Source organism: Pristis pectinata, chromosome 6 (genome assembly GCF_009764475.1).
Source record: "Pristis pectinata isolate sPriPec2 chromosome 6, sPriPec2.1.pri, whole genome shotgun sequence".
Classification (NCBI taxonomy): Eukaryota; Metazoa; Chordata; class Chondrichthyes; order Rhinopristiformes; family Pristidae; genus Pristis; species Pristis pectinata.
In genome coordinates, this window is record NC_067410.1 from 76,839,847 (window position 1) to 76,858,862 (window position 19,016).

Genomic DNA, 19,016 nt, shown 5'->3' on the forward strand with positions numbered 1-19,016 from the left:
GTTGGGGCATGGAATGCGCTGCCTGGGGTGGTGGTGGAGGCAGGTACGTTGGTCAAATTCAAGAGATTACTAGATAAGCATATGGAGGAATTTAAAGTCAAGGGATATGTGGGAGGAAGGGGTTAGATAGTCTTAGGCGAGGTTTAAAGGTTGGCACAACATTGTGGGCCAAAGGGCCTGTATTGTGCTGTACTGTTCTATGTTCTATGAAATATTCAGCAAGTCAGTTAGTATCTGTAACAAAAGAAAAGTTAACATTTCAGGACTGTGATCTTTAATCAGAACTGGAAAAGGGTTAGATAGATTATAGTAAGTTTTAATTGAAGTGGTGAGGGACAGGGAGGAAAGAAAGTGGGAGCTCTGTAATAGAATTGATAGAGCAGTGGCTATCAGAAAGTAGAGATAAATGACTCATTTTTAGGTTGAAAAACTCTTAATTGATCCACTATTTCAAAGGGGCTGGAGTATATAAGTAGGAAATAGGTGTTGATGAGATTTCATCTGGGGTATTACACCTGAAAAGGAGGGAGCTCACTAAATTGATTCTTGGGATGATGGAGTTGTCCTGTGGGGATAGATGGAGCAGTTTGGGCCTCTGCTCTTTGGAGTTAAGGAAAATAAGTGATGAGACATTAAAGATTCTACGGGGGCTTGACAAGATAGATGGTGAGAAGATATTTCCCCTCATGGGGAAATCTGGAACTAAGGGCATTGTTTCAGAATTGGGGCTCATCCATTTAACACAGGGTTGAAGAGTAATTTCTTCCTAGGTTTGCAAATCTTTGGTATTTTCTAACATAACATGAAAATAGATAATGCTGGAAACACTCAGCATGTCAGGGGGAAATACCAGAATCATCATCTGAAATTGTTGAATGTAGTGATGGATCTGGAAGGCTCGAATATGTACCTAGTTGAAAAAGCTATAATTGACCTTTGTTGGAACAGTGTACAAAAATGAAGTTGGAGAGATCAGAATGTTGGTGAAACGGAGAATTAAAATGACAGGTCACTGGAAGCTCAGGGTCATGCTTTCTGCCTTCATGGAGACATTCTACAAAAGGACACCCAAGCAGCATTTGTCTGCTTTACTGTAAAGAGAGCACATCATGAGCACTGAATATTATACATCAGTTGAAAGTAAATCAAAGTGTAAAAATATCAATGCACCACTTGGAAGAAATGGTTTAGTCCCTGCCTGGTGGGAAGGGTAGATGTTGCTTGCTTAAGTATGTGCTCTGGAAAGGGGATGTTTGAGGAGTGATCCAGTGTGCTAAAAGGAACTGGTCCCTTCAGAATGATGTGGTGAAGCCGGTAAAACGTGTTTGGTGATTATGTTGCAAGTACGAAAAATGGCGGAGGATGATTTGTTCTCTGGAAAAGGGTGGGATGGCAAGGGACGAAGGTGAAGTGATGAAAGTAGGCATGTAGGGAATGGAAGGAACCCTATCAAGGGCCTCATCAAGCTGTGTGTGGGAATCCTATGAAGGACAAGGAAAGTTAATCAAAGGAATGGCATGCAAAGTGGTATCATCAGCCTACCCCAATGACCCATCTCCTATCCTTCCCTCTTTCATCACCCATTCTCATGGACAACGGAAATAAACTCTGCCCAGTTATTCTTATCAATGACTTCCTAACCTCTATTCTTGACCTAACTCACCTAAAAAAAATTATTCCATTTCCTGCCCTTAAAAGCCTTCTTATTCTCACCTTTTATCTAATAGTGTTTTAGTTAACTCTGAGTTTACACTGTTTCCCTCCAAGGGTGTAACACCATTTCCATTTCCACATTAAATCTTTCAGGGAAAATTGAACTATTTTTATTACGTTGTCTGATTTTTCTTTGTATTTGGATTTTGAATTCGTAACTAATTGTAAATCCCGGATTCACGTAGAAATAACTTGCTTGTAAAGGTCAAGAACAAATTACCCATTGGGTATTAATAATTGACTCAGTTCTTATGTAATTGCATCAAACTGTGCTCGGATTGGCCTTGAAGAAGTTCATATAATAACTCTCAACGAATGCAACAGAAGCTGCAGTGTCTGAGGAGAAATAATAGCAAGGCCCATTATGTGGTAGTTTCAAGCAAAAATAAATTTAACTTGTGCAAAATTACAAAAAACCTGGAAGCAAAGAACCATGACAGACTTCAAGGGGATACAGATACACAGGTGGAATGGGAAACGTGAAATTTAATCCAGAAAAATCCAAAGTGGCAGAAGAACAGGGAGAGGCAATATAAATAATATGGCATAATTCTAAAAGGGTACTGAAACAGAGGTTTGGGAGTACATTACATGTGGCAAAGCAAAATAAAACATAAAGATTCCTTAGAGAGGGTCCAGGAGAAATTTATAAGAATACAGGGATGAGGTATTTTGTTAAGTGGATAGAGGAGAGGCTGTGCTTGTTCTTCTTTGAACAAAGAAGATTGAGAAGGGATCTGATGGAGGTCCCCATAATTCCTTAGTGTTTCTCCACAGTGTGGTGATTTGATGCAGAGGTCTTGGTCCTGGAGTTGGAACATGCACAGGTATATAATCCCCAGTACTTCAAAAAAAAGACATCCCCTCAGGCAACATACTTCTGTGACAGGAACCTGGCTCTGCAAGCTCAGCGGAGGTCACTGGCATTAGAGCTTGTTTACCACAGAGAGATTTCTGGGCTGGGAACAGCTAACAAAGGGAGGGGGGAGATAGCAGCATCCATCACATCCAACAAGAGAAGATGTGGGAGTCTGTAGGACCAGTGTCAACTGGCAACATCTGGAGCTGGTACTGCCAGTCCCCAGCAATGGCCCACACTCACATGTTGGCCGAGCTGCAGCCCAGGTCCCTGCATCTCAGTGCTGTGCAGTGGTACCACTCACCCCAACCCACCTAACACCAGCCCTCATGAGGCAGCCATTGCACATTGTCTTGTTGGCTCACACTCCACCAAAACCATGTGGCATTGGGGTCACTTTAATCATTTCATTGCAGTGGGAGGGCCAGCAAAGGACTGAACCCTCAACTGGATTCCCAGCAGAATAGCAGGGAGGAGGGCAGGGTTTGTACAACACAGCTGTCAGTAATGTGTCTCTGCATATGAAATCACTTATTCTCATTGCCAGGAACACATCCTGAGATCTAAGTGAGATACCAATGCATTTAAAATTATGAATTGTGTAGACCAAGTAGATAGAAATAACCATTCCATCAACGGGAACTATTCAAGGTCAAGAGGTATATGGAATGAGGGTGCTTGGCAAAAATGCCCAAAAATGATATGAGAAAAAGACTTTTTATGCAAAAAGCAGTTAGGATCAAGAGAGCAGTACCAGAGATAGTAGTGAAGATAATTTTAATTCTGCCATTCAAAAGGGAGCTGGATAAGCACTGAAGAAAACAATTCAAACAACATTTGAATTGAACAACAATTCAAACAGCATATGCTCAGTGACAAAATGGGCCTTTTCTGAGAAAGGAAAGATGGATTAAACTACCATAATAGTCTTGAATGATTACAGAACCTATGTTTTATGGCAGCGTCTGTTCTATATTCCATTTAGAAAAACATTACAAAATATGATCTCTTTCCCCAGAGCAAGCAAAGCTCTTCGTACTCGGACAGAGACACAACTGAGGAAGAATCTGAGTCGCTTGACGATATGGATTTTCTTACAAGGCAGAAAAAGTTGCAAGCTGAAGCTAAAATGGCTCTTGCTATGGCAAAACCAATGGCGAAGATGCAAGTTGAAGTAGAAAAGCAGAACAGGAAGAAATCTCCAGTGGCTGATCTGGTAAGTTTTTCTCAATGTGCGGTACAAATGCAAAAGTTTTGGTCTTAATGGTAACTCATCTTAGTTTTATATATATATAGACAAAAGCCACTTTCAACACAGAATCTCCTCCACTGCAATTTTATCAGTTACTTTATTACTTTAAAGTTTTTCTCTCTACTGACCTAACTATACATATTCTGACAGTGTTTGGAGTAAGTGTCTGAATGGTTCTTTTCTCTCTGCCATCTCAATACAATTATGTAATATAAGAATTTATGGTTGTACACTTCCTGTCAATCACAGTAACATGTTTTGACATAATTTAGTTGCACAATGATGCAGGAAAGTTGCAGAAATTAAATAATGTCTGGTGTCATGAGGAATGGTTTTTAATTTCCACATCCCTTAGAGAATGTATTAAAGCTTTATTCAGTTAATTCTGAGATTGCCCCTCAAAGTCAAGAGCACTAAGCAAGTTAAATTTGATGCTGAATGCATATCTAATATATGGTTGTCATTTTTTAAAAATTAATAAAGGAAGCTTCCCAGGCACTGCTCTTGGTACTTGGACAAAACATCTTATGGTGACTGCAGTTTTGGGTCCTTCCCCTGTTTATACCCTTTTGCTTTTGCCTTTTAAATCTTGGATCATTTTTGTAGTTGTACAAAAGAAGTACAGGAAATGGAGGAGATGCATTTGGGAGTCTTGTCATTTATGTAGATGGGAAGCTATGGCTAAAGATAAAGTAAGATATCTTAAAGGCACCATTGTAGAAGATATCATTGTTAGTTTCATAGTAGATGGATTCCTATGATGAGAATTGCCATTGACTTACAAATTTCAAAATGTTCCTTAATTAAAGGTTAAATTCTGGTTGTAGATCAGTTGACTTTAAAAGCCTTTGGGGCAGTGATTGAAGTAACTCTTTAAAGTGCTAAAATGGGACATCTTTATCACAGCACCAAGTGCAGACTTTTCTTCGTAAAGCAGCACTCTTTTTCCTTTAGGACTATGAACTCAAATTGATTCCAACGAATTGGAGGTTATGTTACATGGAAACCTAAAAATTAGGAGCAGGCATGGAGATGAGGGCCTGCTCCACCATTCACCACAATCATGGCTGATCATTCACTTCTATCCCATGTTTCTGCCTGTTCCTCTACAGTCTGGGAATGAAAGTTAAAACCTGTCATTTGTATTGAACAATTCTTTCCCTCAAAATATTATTTTTGGGCTCTCTTTCATTATGTTCTTGATATTCATTTATTATAATTGTTCTTGTTTTGCGTGTTCCAGCTTATATTGCTTGACTTCATTTGTGAAACACATGAACTTGACTAAACTTAAAATTTTCATATGTTGAACTTTAAACTTTCTCAGAAGAACATAAGAAACTGAAGCAGGAGTAGGTGACACAGGCCCTTTATATGCTCCAAAGATTGTGGGTGATCTGAACTTTAGCCTTAAATGCACTTTCCTGCTTTATCCCATAATTCCTTGATTTTCCCCTCTCATCCTGGTGACTGAACCTCCACAACTCTTGTGGAGCAGAAAATTCCAAAGACTCTCAACCATCACAGAGACACGTTCTGCCACATCCCTCTCTTGTGTAATTGATACCTCATCCTGCAATCAAGCCCCCTTCTTCTCGAGGTGTACAGGATAGAAACAGGCCCTTCAGCCCACCAAGTCAAGCACCCACTAATGCTTGCTTAATCCCTCTTTTTTTTAATCAGCTCCATGTTCACATAAACTCTTCTTCCCCCCCCCCCCCCCCCCCCTCCAAACCCCAGATTCTACCACTCATCTACACATGAGGAGCAGTTTACAGTGGCAAATTAATCTACCAGCCCACACATCTCTGGGAGGAAAACCACTTGGTCACAAGAAGAACAGGCAAACTCCAAGCAGACAGCACCCAAGGTCCGGACTGAACCTGGGTTGTTGGAACTGTGTGGCAGCAGATCTACTAGCTTGTGACTGTGCCGATTCATAATTTTACACCAGCCGAAACATTCCTACATCATCATTCATCATGCAAAACCCCCCTTGGAACCTTATTTCTATGATGTATATGAGTGATGACCACCTTTTTTCCTTAAAAGGTTCCACTCAAACTAAAAATGTGAAAAGTATTCTTACCTGCAGTTGGGTGCCCAGTTTTCCCTCCATAATATTCACCTTGTTACTGAATAACCTCACCAACAACTTTGGCAAATTATGTTTTAAAGGATAAGTTACAGAATGTTAATTTTTGACAGTAACATGTTAGACACAAATTATAAAATGCTGTTTTAACAACCATCCAACTTTACACTTTCATTGTATGTTATCTTCTGATCTAGTTATAATCCAGCATGTCCAAAGTCGCATAACAGCATTTAATTTGCCTGAAATACTGCCGTTCCTATGTCATACTGGTGTATGAGCTGAATGTCCAAATACAACTTCAGGCTCTTTCTCTTTTCCTTGATATGACCTAAACTGCTGTGTTATCAACTGAAAATGCTTCTGCTAAATTAACCATGATAACAAAATGCTGATGCTGGCCCTTTAGTTTATCTGAATGGTCATTGAAGCAGGCAGACACGACTCTTCATTGAATCATCTTATTCAGATTATTCAACATTAAAGGAACTGTGAAGCTCAAAATTTGAAAAGATATTAAAAAATCCTGACTCAGGTATTGAATAAATAAGCAGTATTTCCTCTGTCTATCTCACTATTTGAGAACAAACATCCATATATATTTTCCTTGAAAATTACCCCGAGACATAAATGTGATTATGTGGGAGGTTCACAGTCCAATTATAGAAGCTCAATTGTGCTTAAAACAGTCATTAGCTCAGCTCTAAACATGTTTTGGTTTAAATAACATTGCATGTTACAACAGAATGAAACATTTTGGGGTGGGGTCCTGGATTTTCCACTTGATTTCTGCCAGTTCCTCAGCAGGCTGAGGTAGGAAATGCAATATGAGCCAATGCTCCCAACAGTACTGGGAGGTTTGCCCAAATTAGGCAGATGAGTTATAATAATATGCAAATGACAGAAATGTATTGCCAACATTTGTGTAGTAGCAGTGAGCAGCACAAAGGATGCCAGTTTTACTTTGATGGCCAACACTGCTTCAGGTCTGGCACAGCGACTACTTCAAAGCTCAGAAGCTTTTGCACCCAGTTAAGATTTTTGCCACATTTGAAAAATCCAGAGAAATGTGGAAAATATTTAACATTTATACCTGCAGCATAGGGTTCCTCCCCAACACATACTCACCTCAAAGACTGGAGACTGAAGAATTGTGTCCAATTCTTATTCTGCAGCACACTGTCCATTGGAATGCTTCACTGGGGAGACAACCTAATCTACGTAAATGGCTAAGGCAGGAATATTTGAATGGGTTCAGTTCAAAATTTTATAGCAAGTAGAAGTTGTACCAATAAGGAAATTGTACTGTACGTTTGCCAATTTATGGTTTTTTTGTAATGTTTTAATAGCCCATTTTATTACTCTTACTGTCAATTTTTTTTTCAAATCTTTATCAAACGGATGCCAATGCAGACCCAGATTCCGTGGATCTTTGTAATTTGCCAAAGGGTGAATTGTTTCCCCTTTTGATCCAATGAACACATCAGGCTCTTCAATGCTGGCATTAAAATGCAAAATATGAAAATGCTACAAACCAACTAATGCAGTGAAGCAACTTAGTGTTAATTAGCTGGCCTGATGCAGTCACTTATTTCACTGGTGCACTCTAAAAGCAATGTTTATTTATAATGTTTAATGGAGGTAATTTTGGAGATGATTTTCCTAGACCTGATACTAACATGGGGATGCAAGATTTGTCTGCTAACTTTTAATCCATAATGACTCAAAAAAAATTAAAAGAACAGGTTTAGTGACATCCTTAATGGGAAAAAAACCATCCTTAATGGACTCTAGCTCACACCAGTGTCATTGACTATAAACTCCCTCTGAAGTTGTCTACTGTTTGGAAGAATTACAAAAATATAACTGGATGGACCCCCCAGTTTTGAAAGCAAATGCACACAGCCCATATAACCCTGTAAAATTTTCTTCAGTGATATCTGGGAACTAGTTCCAAAGCTGGAAGCCCTGTCTCACACCCTGGGCATCAAGAAATGGTCAAGTCTACTGGACACAGCAAAAAATTAAGGTCCCCAACAAACTCCTAAGTTCTTTTTCATAAACATCTACATACAAATATATGATCTCATATGGTCTCTGACCTAATATTCCTTTGACATTATAAGAATGTCTCCAGTAGAATTGTAACTTACTTCATTGATTGCATTTTGGAGGTCTTGTTGCTAAGTAAATTATGTTTTTTTTCAGTTGCCTCATATGCCCCATATTAGTGAAAGTTTGATGAAGCGGAGTCTCAAACCCACAGACTTGCGCGACATGACTCTTGGCCAGCTGCAGGTTATAGTCAATGACTTACACTCCCAGATTGAAAGTAAGTATTTCATTTTCTACATCTGGTTTCTATTGCAGAATGTACATATGCTGTACAAATGCTAGGACACTGTACTGGTTGCAGTTGAAGAACATGTCTGGAAGTGGCAGTAGAAGCATTATCAAATTAAATGCCATTGTGAAGTATATAAGAAAATATAAGGACAGATGATAAAAAGCCTGATCAAAGAGAATGGATTTAATGGATTTCTTAAAGGAACAAGAGAGGAACAAGGAACAACAACCTGCTTTGGAATTAGAGGAAGCTGACAGTCCAGCATTGGTCACAACAAAGATTCCAATGTCACAGTGCAGTCAGGAAATCACCAGTGAGCATTTCTCAGGAGTTTGGACTCCTGCATTTGATCATAGGTACATGGGACTTCTGAGCTTCTTCACGGTTCCTTGTGGAACTGCTGCATTTCTCAAGTAAATCTGGGCTTCCCCCTCTCCCCCAAATCTAGGACATATTAGTTCCTTTACCAGCAGATCAGCTGAACACACACACATTAGATCAAACGTCAGGTCTTTCTGATCTAGTCCAGATGGTTAATTGTTGAACTTGCTGAAACATGAAAGGAAGCTTTCAGTTTCCATTTTATATGTTTGTTCACGCCTAGGATGTGGTATGTCTCATAATTTTTATGAGATCTGATTCCACTGCCCGCTTGTCCCCCCCCCCCCACCCCCCACTTCCCCAATTTGAACATCAGGAACTATAAATAGGAAAGAATGCAGGATTAATTGGAATCCACGTGGCACTTACCAGTAAATACGGCAGACTGTGTTGGCAGATCTGAAGTGAGCTTTTCCAGATTTCATTGCAGCACTCTATTCAAGCTAATATTAAGTGCAATAATCTTAAAAATGAAATTGAGAATGAGAAACCATTTAACAAAAGTTAATTTTTAACTTTAATGCCACTTCGAAGAGATTTTCTATGTTTCAGTATCATGGATATATGGTGCTTTCACTCTATTTTACATCTTATTGTAATACATTGTTTCAACACTTTCAACATGGGGCATTGTGATAATTATCTATTTTGTTTTAACACATTTAAAAAATTGCAGATGCTAGTAATATGAACTAGAAAATGCTGGAAATGCTCAGCAGATCAGGGATGAGAAGTAGTTAACGTTTCAGGTCCTCCTTCTGTAGATGCTACCTGACTTGTTGAGTTTCTGTTATTTTATAATTTTATTTTAAACTATCTAAAGAATGCCCAAATTTATATTCAGCTCATTTCCTGAAGAGTTTGTGACTTTCATTCATTTTTAGTGCCAATCTTTATTCTGTGTGGGTGTCTTTTTAAATGTAATATATATTAATGGATTTCATCTCTGTCATAGAGAACAGTAGCAGTGCAGAGAAGCAAACCATGCAGTTGTACTTTGATTAAAATATAGTATAATTTTATTTGGGCTATTAAAGCAAACAAAAGACAACTCATATTACATGTAAGGCAGTGGAGTGCGTATGCAGATTAACAGGTTAAACTGAAACATTGGAAAATGTAGCATAATAGGGAATTTAATTTGTAACAGCTGCAGGCCAGGTCTCTTCAGTGTGCACATGATATTAGCACATCTTCAGAGAGCCAGGAACACCAGTACTCCTTTTTTTTCTACTGCTATATGGCTTCACAAATGAATGCGAGATGTTTCAGTACTGGAGTACTACACTGAGATGAATGCATTTTCTTTGATGCAAACACCCAGCAAAAGGGCTAGATACTTTTGTTTAAGTTTCTGTTATGGAAAATACTTGTCTATTACTTTATAGGCTATCCTTTTCATCTGTGTCAGGTAATACATCATCCCATTTATAGTGAGGAATCTTCATAGCACCCTCACCTTAGTCATGCCTCATGAATAATTCACAGTTGTACATGGACTTGCATAAGATTTGACTGTTTGGTTTGTGGTTAATGTCATCCTTGAGCAAGAATTCATCTCCCAAACCATTCACTATCAGTGTGAAGGATATGTTTGGATGGATATTGCTGTGATATCTCAGTTTGATTATTTTGCTATATAAGAGACAATTTAAGAGTGCAGCATTTTGATTGAAGAGCAAATTTTATTCGGGGTGTGTTTGACCATCATCCAAGGCCTATTAAGCAAGCTGTTGTAACAAATTTAATTTATTCTTGACGCAGTGCTCTGTCTATTTCTGCTAATTTTAAAATGAATCTGCATAAGTGATCTGGTATGTGTCCATAAGACAGTACATGCTCAACATGTGAAACCTCCAATAGGAACTACTTAAAATTCTTGGAACAATGTGGAAGGGATCATTATTTTTGAAGCTGATTTGTAGTGTGTGTGAAGCTGATTGCAATGTGTGTGGTTTCGCACTCTACATTCAGCTTTGAGGGACACTATTTCTTAATGCAATATGGACTGTTGATCCTTTAGAATATGTGAGCCCAGAAATTAAAAATATCAAACTTAACAACTGTTCCTCATAAAAATATTTCAGTGGAAAGAATATATTTACCTTAAATTAAGATTTCAAATAGCTTTGCTAATTTATTTTTGACAACTGGACTGCAATTAATCTGGGAAGTTCTCAAGTGTCTAGTTAATACACTACCTTTTGTCTCCCAATTGAACTTGGCTTTCGTCAACAGATTGAACTTTCAGATGCTGCAGATAATTTTAAAAATCTAATTAGTCTTCAGAGATAATATAAGAGGGGACTAAGTAGTTTCATGTTGAGAGAAACAATGGTGCAGACTTGAAATTGCACTTTTATAGCTTAATGCACATTAGTGGTGAATTGTGTTTTCTTGAGTTCCATTTCAGTTTGGGTTCATTTTTTCATCAAAGCAAGTCACTATTTAATCAGTAACATTAAATCGTGTTTCTGCAACATGTCTATGCAACAAAAGCCATACAAAGATGACGGAAAACTTAAGTCGGTTTTCTTAATCAGCTACTAACCAAGGAGGCAGAGGCGTGACCTTACATTCTCAGAGGAGACTGCCGAAAATGAAAAGTGCGCAGATTTTTAAAACTATTAATTAAGAGGACATTTCAGACAACCTATACTGCTATTAGATTTAAAAACAAAATCAAAGAGTCACCAGTTATCCAAACAAGAGCAATCAATAAAATCTTTTCAACTTTTTTTGCTTCATACCTCTGAAACACATGAAATTAATTTTGGCATATTTGTTTCCTTCAGGATTTACCACTATCTCTCAGAAGTCTGGTTTCTATACAGCTTCCCAACACCCTTCCCTAACTTAGTAAACGCCATAGTGTTTCTGACTAACATCTGATCTTAAGGAGGCTATATTCAATGCCTTCAAGTTCTGAGGGGTCAGAGTGGAGTATTAACAAATATTTGTTGCTTTTCATGTATTCAGTGCACCAATTTTATGTTGTCTACTCATATGCATGATTGTTGTGTGTTAACCATGCTATTTGTTGTTTGTGCAACATGCGCAATAAAACTTAAAGCTTGTCTGCACCATCTGGTAGAACAGTGACAATGTAAGTTGAGCTGCAGGTGGGCTGACCTGGGAGATATTGAAGAGATGACTTCTAGGTTTTTTGACACTACAGTTTAAACTGATCCAAACCTTGGTGTAATTATAGTGTCCAAGCTAATGGATGAACCAGTTCATGGATGGACAAGGTTTTCATTCTTAAGGTCAGAATTTGTGACAAGCGAGTTACTGATGTAGTCTTTTAGGATGATGTGTGTGTAAAGGATAGAAAGGTTTGGTGATGAATTACCAGCCGTGTTTATGGCTTGCATCATGTATGGCTCAACACATAATAAATTCTAACAAAGGACTGAAATTGTAGAATAAAACAAGATTAAATTTCAGAAGTCCCCCGATTAATATGTGTTTTACTTTGGGGGGTGGGGGCAGAGGTGGAATTCATGCTTACCAAACCAAATAAGTGTATCAAAGAGATGGTCTGGAAAGCCTGGTGTCATATATATTGAAGGATGAAATATAGACCCCAATCATTATAGTAAATAGTCTTTTTATTCCTTTTAAGGCCATCAACATTTTTCAAGCAAGAGAATTTGAGCTATGGTTGATTAAATCGCAGTAGGATGCTCTAGTTGAGGTATCAGAAGTTTGGAATGCCTTCTCTGATAAAGTTCTCCCTCATAAAAAGGGTATTAAAAATATCGATTAGGGGTGAAGGGAAGTGTGGGGAGTTGTCTAGTCTTGTAACAAAGATGATTTTGAAATTCCAAACCAGTTGATTCAACTGCTCAGACGACATTGCTTTGAACCAATCTTCCACCAGTCTCAGAGAGAAAAAAAAATTCTTTTTCCAGCACAGAATCAGAATTGGAAAATGTTCTGCATGAAGACAAGTTTGAATGTCTGAATACTCTGTACAGCACCATGTAATTTTGTGGTTTTCTACTGATCAGTTTTCCACAGTTGAAGTATTTGATACTTCCAACAGAGCAAATGAATGGTGGGCTTGCAACCAAAGTTACTCAAGTAATTTCCTGCTGAAACAGCTTGGAATGGGTTAAGGGAATCTATTTTAATGGAAGTGCAGGAATGCAGCCATAAGCGCTTCCTAAAAATTAAGATGGTCTTTTTTCTGTTTTTCAAACTGTGATTCCAGGAGCATCATCTTCATTGGTAGAGATTGATGTAAAATATTCAATTAGTACCTCACCCCTACCCTCTGTCTCCTTGATAAACAGGATTTATTAGTAACACAGCTATGCTTAAAATCCCCTGGTCCAGATGTGATACATTCCAGTTGCTGAAGGAATTAAAAATAGTGAATGCAGAGGCTCTGACCATAATCTTCTGAAGAACTATAGATTCAGGGGTGTGACTTGAGGACTGGTAAATTGCAGCTGTTACACCCTTGGTTAAAAGTAAAGGGTGATGATAAACCACAGACCTGTCTGTGTAAACTTGCTGGCAGGGAAAGTTCTAGAACCAACAATCAGGGACAAAATTAGCAACCATTCAGCAAGTGTGGATTCATTAAACATTGACTGGTGAGGAAGATGTGTTTGATGTGTCCTTATCAAGAGATTTCCAAAGTATTTGATAAAGGTGCCACATGACAGGCATGATATCAAGATTGAACACTGTGAGATAAAAGGAGCTATAGCAGAATGGATAGAAAATTGGTGCAGTAGTTGGGAAGAGGATAGAAGTGAAAGGTGTTTTATTTTTGGACTGGAGAGAAGCATCCAGTGAAGGTACCAGGACCACTGCTTTTCTTAATGATTTGGACTTGAGTTTTGGAGATGACGCAAAACATGGAGGCATAGTGATCTATGAGGATAATAGTAACAGTTTTAAAGGAGATGTACAAGGCAGGTAATATGGGCAGAAAGGTGGCAAGTGATATGTGAAGTGTTACATTTTGATCGAAGTAATGAGGAGAGGCACTATAAACTAAGGGGCTACAAGAACCATCTGATTATGGGCATCATGCTTCAGGAAGGATGTGAAGAGGGTGCAGAAGAGATTATCAAAATGATTCCGGGCACAGGGGATTTTAGTTGTGAGATAGAAGCTGTTGTTATTCTCTGAGGTATGTAAAATAACTAAAAGTGTAGACAGTGGAGAAGAGAGACAATATTCCCATTGGGGAAGGGGTTGGGAACTTAGAATGAGCCTAAAGAGCAAAATAAACCACAAGAATCATGTGAAGTCTTTTTTTTCGTAGTGGAGGCAAATTCAGTTGTAGCATTCAAAAGGCATCTGAATAGATCTCTGAAAGGAAATAATAACACAGGCGACTCCCATGTTACGGCAGTTGACGTAACAGAGATTCACCCTTACAGAATTCACAAATCATAACCCAAAAGTTTGAGATACAGAATAAAGTTCACTCTCTCAGAATTTATGTGGGGGAGAAAAAGTATATCAATAAACACAAAACCTTCTTCCAACTCTCATTTCTTGACATGCGCAGATGATGCGGCTTTGCGATACAGACTGTTTTCTGGGAACGCAACACTTCCCTCAACCCAATAATGTGGGGTTTGCCTGTAAAGGGTTGTGCAGGGAGGACAAGGGAATGGGGCTAACTGGATTACTTTTCCATACTGTACTTGAGGGGGAAGTGGCCTCCTTCCATGCTTTAATCGTTCTATAAACGTTTATTGGTTGACAATAAAGTATCATGAATTTTTGACCACTAGGTGGCAACATGGGGACAGTTAAAGCAGAAAGAAATGACAGGATTCTTGTATTAAAATAATTCATTTTTTTAAAAAGGTGCCTCTCTTGCTGTTACATGAAAGCCATCTTATAAAATTATCTTTGCTGCTTCCATCACAGGAACTAAGTATGCACCCTGCACAGAATCTACTGCAAATGGGAAACTCGTGCAAACTGCTGGAAAATCTGCATTCCAGCCAGGTGTGAGTTTTCCGGAATCTTGGAACTCTGGAGCAGTTTCCTATTCAGTTTTGAGGAAACAGCACCAGTATTTACATTGAGCATACCTTACAGTTGATGGAATTGGAATGGTGCACACCAAGACCACGATCAAGCACCTCTGTGTGGTGATAAAACAACCATTTTTGAAGAGATTAACATTAACTTAGCAATTGGATTCTCTTGACACCTTATATACTACCTTGAAAAACTGTTAGAATCACTTCATCCTTTGATTCTAAAAGCATTTTCAGCCTAAATGTAAGGAGGCCTCTTGTCATGTCATTGCATTTGCCAAACGGCTTTGATAGGTGTGGTATGAGTAAAGGGCCAAAATTACTATTCGACAGTTTCCAGACATACTGTGTGTCATACTTGAGATGATTTAATCAAAAGGCTTGTCCCAAATCCTCTTGCATAAGAATTTCATTCTCTAAAATTAAAATGGAACAAAAAGGACTCAAACTGACCAGACTTCTATATTTCTTTAAGCAAGTTTTAAAATAAATTTTGTAGTCTGGGGACAAAATATATAAGGTAAGCTTGAAAATCAAGCAGATATAATAGATTAAATTCTAATTGTTGGCCATTCTATAACCCCTTTCAGCCACATCATTACTGAGAAAACAAAAAATGTTTAAATGGAGTTCATGTACATTTCCTCTTTCAACTTCAATTAATCAATGAAATCAGTTCTTCGCATGACCCATTTTTAACTATGCCTTTTATTCACATTGTAAGAAGCAAACAGCTAAAGAATTTGCAGTACAATTTAGTTCCTTATGGTGCATCTAGCAAAATTTTATCAATTATGAGCAGCATTTTGATTAAATTTTCTCAAGTATGACACACAGTAAGTCTAGAAATTACATAGTAGTAATTTTGGCCCTTGGACTCGTACCATACATATCAAAGTAGTTTGCTAAATGCATTGACATGACAAAAACCTCCTTACAATTAGGCTGAAAATGAATGCTTTTAGAACCAAATAATGAAATGATTCTGACAGTTACTTAAGGTAGTATACAAAGTGTCAAGAGAATCCAGTTGATTAACCTAATGTTATAGTCTCTTCAAAATTGTTGCTTTCAGTTAAGGCACAATGGTTTTTGCTATATCATCTACCCTATTTTGTAACAAGGAACATTCAGAAACAATTGCCACAGTGCAAACAAGCAGTAGACCGACCCTAAACATCATGAAATCACAGGTTTAATTCCTTGCCGAGTTCATAGACTTATATCTGCTACAATTGTCCTGCAATCCAGACTTCAGTGTCAAATAGCTCTACACTCAACCTCCTCCTCAATCTTTGCATTCTACATAAAAGCATATGAAATGGGACCAGGAGTCAGCTATTTGACCCTTCAAGCTTGTTCTGCGTTCATCAAGATCATGGCTGATTTTCTGCCTGAGCACAATTTTCCTGCAGTATCCCCATTCACCTTGATTCCTTTAGTTTCCAGAAATCTATTGATCTTGGTTTTGAATGAACTCAGTGACTGAAACTCCACTGCCCTCTGAGGTAGAGAATTCCAGATATTCACTACCCTCTACGAGAAGCTTCCTCTTGTATCAAGCTTAAATGGCCAACGCCTCAGCCTGGAGGAACATCCTCTTGCATCCAGCCTGTCAAGTTTCAAAGACATCTCCATTCACCCTACTCAATACAGGCCCAGTCTACTCATTTCCTCCTCGTGTGGCAAATCTCTGATCCCAGCATCCCAGGTCTGGTGAAATCTTTTCTGCACTCCCTCTATGATAGATAATATCCTGTTTCAGGTGAGGAAGCCAAAATTATGCATAATACTGCAGGCTCAGTCTCACAAAATCACTATATATTTGTAGTAAGACATCTTTACGCCTACATTCAAATTTTCTCATAATAAAAGCTAAAATAAAATTTGCCTTCCTAATTGCTTGCTGTACCTGCATGTCGGCTTTCAATGACTATTGTACAAGAACTCCAGGTCTCTTTACACAACACCATTATCCAGTTCCTTACCATTTAAAAAAATAATTTGATGCACAAAACAGAACAACAAAATGGATAATTTCAAAATTTTTATAATTATATTGAGTCTGCCATGTTCATTCCCACTCAGCTTCTCTGTATCCTCCTCTATACTCACAATCCCATCTTGTTTTGTATCATCAGCAAACTTAGAAATATAGCATTTGGTTCCCTCAACCAAATCATTGATTTTGATCATGAATAGTCATAGCACCAACCTCTGCAGCACCCCACTAATCACAGTCTGACGACCTGAGAGACATTTGTTTATTCACGCTCTACTTTCTGTCTGACAACCAATTCTCAATCCATGCCAGTATATTATCCCAACTCCATGAGCTCTAACCCTCTTGACCAACCCCTGTGTGGGATCAAAAACCTTATTAAAATCTAAATATGCCTCATTCACTGATTACCCCTCATATGTTCTACTAGTCACATCCTCAAAGAACCATTAGATAAATCAAAATGATTTCCTTTCACAATTCCATGCTGACTCTGCAAAATCCCTTTATTCTTTACAAGGCATTCAATTATTACATCCTTTATTATAGGCTTCAGCATGTTCCTTATATTTAGACTACCAGAGTGACAGTTCTGTTCGCTAAAATCATGATGCTAGCTTTTTGCAGAACATAATCATTGCATGAGGCCTTGTTGAAAGAAGGAAGTAAGGAAATCTGGTGTAAAAATTGAACAATATTATCTAGTAACAAGCTCCCTTCACACGAAGACTTAATCTTTTTTCCTTTGCATCCCATTACATTGCCCTGTTAACATTCGTTTAGATCTATAATCACAAGCATGATAGATTTCTGTCTATGGAGTAAGAAGTCAGGGATCTGTATTTCCTTTCTCTAGTATACTTAGTTCATTTTGATCATCCTTCAGGAAGTGTATGAATGTGGTCTATGTAATGCTCCTGCATTGTGGTATGACCATCTCCCATTTGTAAAAAAGGGCTTTTTTAGTTTCCAAACCAGTCACCTTCTGGTGTGGAATTGGCACTTTCAGTGTGGCACTGTAGGAGGACTGCAAAAGGGCAACTTTATCCCATGGCTGGTACCACAAGTTGTTCAAATGAGAAGTGCAAAACTCATTTTATTTATGACTCTTATAATTGGAGCGGAAAAAAGACCCATTGTTTTAACCCAGTTCCCAACTATGACATCATGGACAATGAGTAATGCTTCCTTCCTGGTCTCCATAAATTCAGCAAATAATTTAGAAATTTGAAATTAAGGTTCCACGTATCCAGTATTATGGGGGAAAAAAACCAAACTGCTAGAGGAACTCAGTGGGTTGGCAGCATCTGTAGGGGAAGGAATTGTTGCGTTTCGGGTTGAGACTCTGTTGCAGGGTGTCAACCCAAAATGTCAAAATTCCTTTTTCCCCCAACAGATGCTCAACCGAGTTCCTCCAGCAGTTTGTTCTTTTCACCCAGATTCCTGCATCTGCTGTCTCTTGCATCTCCAGTGGTATTATTTCCTCCTAGTTACAAGATAATGACATTAATTTCCTTTCCATAAGATGAGCATATAACCTCAAGCACTTTATTTCAAAACTGAGGGAATGTCATAAGTCAAGTGAGACTCTAGGCATAGGTTCAAATGTATATAAGGTATATCCTGAGGCTGGTTTTCAGAGAAGAGCAGGGAGTGTTCCTTATATCCTGGTCAAAAGACACTGATTAGATGTTAGTACTATCAAGGTAGTATTTCTTTTTTTAAAAAATGTATTTTAGAACCCTTCAGTTTAATTATCACCATTTCCCCTACATTGTTTTGAGGTTATATCCTGGTCAAAAGACACTGATTACATGCTAGTACTATCAAGGTAGTATTTCTTTAAAAAAAATGTATTTTAGAACCCTTCAGTTTAATTATCGCCATTTCCCCTACATTGTTTTGGGACAGTTGCACTTGGGATAGTTCTATAGAACTGGGAAGTATTACATCCTGGTTTACAAAAGTTGTAAAGGATTATCTCAGAAATTAGAGGCTTATTAGTGTGAAGAAATAATAGTGTGTAATGGGAAGGTAATAGATGAACATAGATCTATTCCAATTTTCGAAGGGCATTTGATTTGGTGCCAAGAAAGAATTACCCAAATGGTAGGGTTGGAGAGACATGCTACTGCTGTGTCCCTGTTATCTACATGAGTATCAATTCCATTTAAATGGTTTTGGCACCAGTAAAAGAGGAATGATATTTAAGTTTGCCAATTCAAAAACTGAATGAGTCCTTAAGCAGAATAGTGTTGTGGAACTACATATACAGCCTTATGCAGGAAATATGTAGATTTTGAGGAATATATAATCCCACATTATTTTAAAACCATTATTTTAGTCTCTT

General features: G+C 38.1%; 1 protein-coding gene across 5 annotated transcripts in view; it reads left to right on the forward strand.

The window, feature by feature from the left end:
- The window catches only part of schip1 (schwannomin interacting protein 1), a 495,227-nt gene that overhangs the window by 453,182 nt on the left and 23,029 nt on the right, over positions 1-19,016 (forward strand). For all 5 annotated transcript variants that reach the window (XM_052018692.1, XM_052018693.1, XM_052018696.1 and 2 more), the window contains 2 exons: positions 3,591-3,788; positions 8,128-8,251. In XM_052018692.1, coding sequence (XP_051874652.1) covers positions 3,591-3,788; positions 8,128-8,251 — 322 coding nt within the window. The remainder of the gene's footprint in view (positions 1-3,590; positions 3,789-8,127; positions 8,252-19,016) is intronic.